This window comes from Microplitis mediator, chromosome 10 (assembly GCF_029852145.1).
Source record: "Microplitis mediator isolate UGA2020A chromosome 10, iyMicMedi2.1, whole genome shotgun sequence".
Taxonomy (NCBI): Eukaryota; Metazoa; Arthropoda; class Insecta; order Hymenoptera; family Braconidae; genus Microplitis; species Microplitis mediator.
The window spans coordinates 19,438,295-19,444,442 of NC_079978.1; the positions used below are offsets into that span (position 1 = coordinate 19,438,295).

Here is a 6,148-nt window from a genome sequence, read left to right on the forward strand (position 1 = left end):
ATATTTCTCATAAGTCGAATGTTATTTGCAATTAACTGAAAATTTTCTTAAATAATCTAAATTTTGTTGCTTACAATTAATTATATTAAATTTTCAGTTAATCGCGAATAACTTACGACTTGTGAGAAATATCAAAAATTTTCTCCGAGATAAGTTGTAGGAAATAAAAAGTTCTACAAAAAATGTCCAGTAAAATTTTCTGATAAAGTTGATGGTTGCGTCGAAAAATTTAAAAAATGTAGAAATTTATTGTTAATCTAACTTTAACTTTGAATAACTTTTGAAGAAATGAAAATATCGAAAAATTATAAGAGACCTTTTTTGTAGAGCGACAAATTTCCCACAAGAATATGTCTTGAACATTTAAAAGTGTTGATCCCACCGAGAGCTACAAAATTCCAAAGCTTAAAGAATAAATTTTCCCAGGTTATTCAAATGGGAAATAGAAAATTGCGATGCGGCAGTTGTTAATATCAATATTAAGAGCTCAAACTTTCACAGTATTTTTTTTTCGTCATTTCCAACAATATTTTCGATATAATGAAGAAAAAAAAAATTATTCGATTTTTTTGAATCAGTCTAATATACAGCTATTGAAATAGATCTCCAAAAATATTACGATGAATGGAGATTGAATTTTCAAAAATTAGACTTAGTAGCATTTTAATTAGTAAACATAATAAATAATAATAAAATTTTATTTTTTTAACTCAATCGTTAAGGTCAATGTAAAAACAATAAACAAAACATTCAATTTATTTAAAATTATGCAAAAATAAATAATTATATTTATTTTTGTGGTTACATAAAAATTTTCAACCAATAAAAAATGTGATTTTCAAAATTAGTCATCTCACCTGGAAAAATCGATAATCATATAAAACAAAATCACAAAGCCCACAGAGCTAGTCTGTGAACTTGCCACGCTAATTTGTGTGCCATCTCATCACCGATAATTCTTTTTCTATTTTAAATTCGTACATCTACGTGCACGCATTTAACTCGACCATCATGGCAGAAACAACTTTCACAGTAAGTTTTACAATTTAAGGTTTAATTTTTAACAACCCGGCTCAAAAAATTAGATCTGTTTTAAAATAAATGATAAATTCAAATATTTTTCCTTTAATTCAAGTTTATAAATCGTATTTATTTCATATAAGAATTTAATCTGTTTTTGCCCGTACTATTCCTTATCCAGGCTCATATCAGACTTATTTTCGTATGATATTTAGTCTGTTTTAAATCACGTTTAGACTGAAAACAGACTTTTTTATTATAATTATTGGTCTGGGTTCAATTGTTTTTAAGGACAAATACAGGATTTTTTATAAATATAAATAATAATAATAATAATAATAATCTAGATTTATTAATTTATTTTAATTTTCTTGGTATTTAAAACATGCTAATGCGCTTCCATAATAAGATGTCACACAGAGAAAATGTTGGCTCGAAACCTACCAATTTTTACAATGCTGTCGACTAAACTTGAAACAGGAAGTAAAGCATCTAAAAAATTATCGTGCTCTTACAAAAAATGATTATACTGTATCACATTACTTATTACTCGCGAGAAACTTATCGATGAGCTTCAATATCAATGACTTCCATACATTATAATAATTTTGATGCAGCATAATAATTTTTTATAAGAGCATAGTAATTTTTTGGATACTTTACTTTCCGTTTCAAGTTTGGTCGACAGCATAATAAAAATTGGTAAATTTCGAGCCAACATTTTTCTCCGTAGCACAAGAATTTTGATGTTTTCTTATGCCAAAATATTTTCAATTTTATCCAGTAAATAAGAGAAAATTCTTGACATTTTAAGAGTTGTTTTATCACTTCTATTCAATGATATAAATATTCAATGAAGACAACTAAAAAATTAAGCTGTCAAATTTTCATTAACTGCCGACATTTTTAAACAAAAGATAGTAAATAAATAGTAAATAAAACATAATCAATTCTGCAACTTAATATTTTTTCATAAATATTGCCCATAAATAAAAATTTTATAAGTCCATAATTTAATCTAGTTTTGTCCTTGTAAATTTTCAGAACTAAAATTTTTTAAAGGTCACGAATTAATCTAATTTAGTCTGCTCGTAACGCGTTTGTTTTTTATAGTAGCAGGTCGAAAACAGCTTAAAATTTTCATAAAAGATCAAAATCAGATCAAATAGTCCAATCAGACTAAAATCAGGTCAAATTTTTCAGTCCGGGTAAATAAAAAACAGATTAAAATTTTTATCGAAGTTCAATAACAGACCGAGTAGTCCAAATACAGTCCAGTTAGACTAAAATCAGATCAAATTTTTCGACCCGGGAATTTCGTCTCAGATATTTTTTCGGTATATTTATAAACTTTTATTCATGTTTATTGTTAATTCCATTTTCGAAAATATAACAATGAATTTCTTAAATTTTCTGCTATGAAAATCGACGATTTTCGAAAAATTCGGAAAGTTATTGTTTCTACCTCAATTTTGACTATTTTTAGATGTCGACAATTTGAGGCCCTAGTTATAACGGCTAAATATTAACCCATAGCGTTATGGTAATAATTACTTAGAATTATGAGACATGTTCCCATAATTTTTAAGAGAAGCTTCCATACTGCATGGAAAAGCTATATATTGTTAAAAATATATAAAAATATATATGGTGAATATGTCATAAATATATGGCGGCAAAAATATATATATTCATGAATATATGTTTTTTACATATATTGGGTTATATATTTTTAATTATATATTTCTTTTTATATAATGTTTTATATTTCTCTATATATATTATCTCATATAATACTCAATATATTTTTGTCATATATGAATGGTATATATGTAATTTATAAAGTATTATATAATAAAATTGATATATATTTTGACTTATATAATTAGTGATATATTGTCTGTATTAGGGTAATCCAAAAAATAACAAATTTTTTTTTTTTCTCGGAAACAGGTTCAAAAGTATCATTTCGATAAAAAAAGACGCCTGTGAAAATCAGAGCTCTTAATATTAACATTAAGAGGTTTCTCATCGCACTTTTATATTTTCCATAAGAATGACATGGAAAAAATGTTTTTTACGTCTTCTGAATTTTATAAGTAGCTGGTGATGTGTCATAGGAATAATTGGCAGGCATATTTTTGTAGGGAGTTGAATGCTCTACAAAAAAAGATTCTTATCATTTTTTGAGGAATCTATTTGTTCAAAAGTTATTTGAGGTTGAAGTCGAATTCACATTAAATTTTGAGATTTTCTTACTTTTCCGGCGAAACTATCAGACCTATTACAAAATATCATGGGACCTTTTTTGTAGACAATTTTATGCCCTCAAAGTTATTTTTAATAAAGATTTTCGAATTCCGCATTGTTTTCTAGTTATTTTTATTTTAATGTCAAGCTCTTAAAATCGATCAGAAGACTATTTTTTTTATGAGCATGACATTAAAATAAAAATAACTAAAAAAAACAATGCGGAATTCGAAAATCTTTATTGAAAATAACTCTTAGGGCATAAAATTGTCTACAAAAAAGGTCCCATGATATTTTGTAATAGGTCTGATAGTTTCGCCGGAAAAGTAAGAAAATCTCAATATTTAATGTGAATTCGACTTCAATCTCAAATAACTTTTGAACAAATAGATTCCTCAAAAAATGATAAGAAATTTTTTTTGTAGAGCATTCAATTCTCTACGAAAATCTGCCTGCCAATTATTCCTATGACACATCGTCAGCTACTTATAAAAAATCAGAAGACGTAAAAAAAAGTTTTTCCATGTTATTCTGATGGAAAATAGAAAAGTGCGATGAGGAACCTCTTATAAAGTCTTTTCATGTGGGTATCTATGGCAACAATTTCTGTGATCATATGGTAAAAGTTTCTATATCGTTTGGTAATCGAATTATGGTACTAAACCCTATGGAAATAAACCCTATCACAGTAACTTTCCATTATTCCATTATTACTCTGATGAAAATCACTACGAACTTTTACCCAAATTTGTATGGATTCCTACTTCAATACTAAATATCTTTTAAAAATAAATTGTTACAGGTCGCCTTGAAATTCATCTTATTGATAGTCGTAACCATTTTCGCCTCTACTATTGCGGATAGTGAGAGTGATACTAGCAGTTTTAAGCATGACGCAAACCGTACAGGTGATACTTACAACACTACTACTAGAACTAAAAGTGGTATTGTCACCGATTATTATGACAAATCTGAAAAGGATTCTGGTGATAAATATAACAAGACTGATGCATTCACTAGTAAAGATGGTATTGCAACTGTTACAGTGCACTTCACAAGATCGAATAAAACGATTTCAAAGAATAACCACACTCAAGTAGCTGATAATTACGATGGGACTGTTAGAATCGATCAGCTCTTAACAGATATAACTAATAATGTAACTGTCGCCAATCAGACGAATGTAATTACAAAACCATGTGGTACTGTTAATATTGAAGAGATAACTAAAACTACAAACAAAACTGTGACTGTTATCGACCACTCTGATTCCATGACATATACCGATCGTGCTGCTTCTATTAACGAAACACGCACTATTAGAGATCATGTTACGACGACTACCAATCAGACTGATGTAACTACAGATCTGAGCGGTTTTACTATCGTTAAGCCTAGTGTTACGATTACAAATACTGATGAGACTACTGTTTATCAAACTGATTCAACTAAAAACAAAGATGGTACTGCTGATATAGATCAAACTATTACGACAACAAAAGAGGATGGCACTACTGTTGATCATATTGTTAAAAGGACAAGGCCCGATGGTTCTACTTATCTTGTTAGTAATATTTTCACTTATGCGAACGGTAATACTGTCGATCGCACTAAAGTTCGGCCACAAAGACCTAATCAACAGAGACCTAATCAACAAAGACCTAATCAACAAAGACCTAATCAACAGAGACCTAATCAACAGAGACCTAATCAACGAACCTGCTCAAAATAATTTAAAGCAGTCGAAAAAAGTCGTCATGATACTCAGCTATTCAGAAATTTTGCATCTAGCTTAAGTTATTAACGAGACTTGATATTCATTTTTAGAGAAACGTCTGAGATTATTTTTTTAACAGACCATTGCTGAGGAATTTAGCGGTAAAGTGATCAGCCATTCTCGTAAACAAAATGGACAACTTAAATTTTCGTATGTACTGTTAGTAAATATTTGCATGTATTCTGACTTATCAACTATAACTGTTGTATCATTGGCGGTAATAAAATATATTTATTATATTACTTTATGCTCAGTCCATTATTTTTCACTTACAGTGCCCCCCCCCCCCCCCCAAAGATATCCCTCTGTAAGATATCATTTCCCCTCATTTTACTATTATTTCCCTTTAATTCAGTTTCCCCACTACACTCGGTGGAATTCACTTGCGCATGCGCTTGAGCCGCTACTATAAGTCAGCTGTTTACATACACATAGATATACTTATAAATAGTAATACTGCGCATGCTTCTATTTTTAATAGCTCCACCTTTTGAAAGTAGAAGGGGTACACAAGTTTATATATCTATTAGGGTGAGCCAAAAAAACCACCCTATCGAATTTATGGCTTAAAAAGGACCTATATATCGAGAAAAAAATTCTCCCACTGGGCAAAATTTTTAGCTCAATTTTAAAAGGTGTCGGTAGCCATTTGAAATTTCCCATTTAAATAACATGCAAAAAAATTTTTTTTTATTAAAAATATTATAACTTTTGAACCGTGTGAGATAAAAATTCGGCTCTAGAATATTCTTGTAGGGCATTAAATTTCTTAAAAGAAAGTCCTAAGAGTCGATTTTGTAAACTTGATATTTCGTATACAAACTGGCCATCAAAGTCTAGAGTAAACAGAATCATACAAATTTATGGCTTTATTATTAAAAATATCAGTACTACGAGAAAATTTGTTCTACATGTATTGCAATGAAATCACCAACAATATCCACGTTGTAACAAATAATATTTTGTTATCGATCACAATAAAAGAAAAGTATTTGGAAAATCCAAATAAAACCTTACACTTGTATGATTCTGTTTACTCTAGACTTTGATAGCCTGTTAGTACACGAAATATCAAGTTTACAAATTCGACTCCCCGGACTT

The 6,148-nt window shown here is 29.0% G+C and overlaps 1 protein-coding gene across 1 annotated transcript; it reads left to right on the forward strand.

Moving 5' to 3' along the window:
• The first annotated feature begins 882 nt into the window (after positions 1-882).
• On the forward strand, positions 883-5,294 carry LOC130676148 (uncharacterized). The gene is made up of 2 exons (XM_057482172.1): positions 883-1,032; positions 4,073-5,294. The coding sequence occupies exons 1-2, from the start codon at positions 1,012-1,014 to the stop codon at positions 5,000-5,002; spliced, it is 951 nt and encodes a 316-aa protein (XP_057338155.1). The 5' UTR covers positions 883-1,011; the 3' UTR covers positions 5,003-5,294.
• The last annotated feature ends 854 nt before the right edge of the window (positions 5,295-6,148 follow it).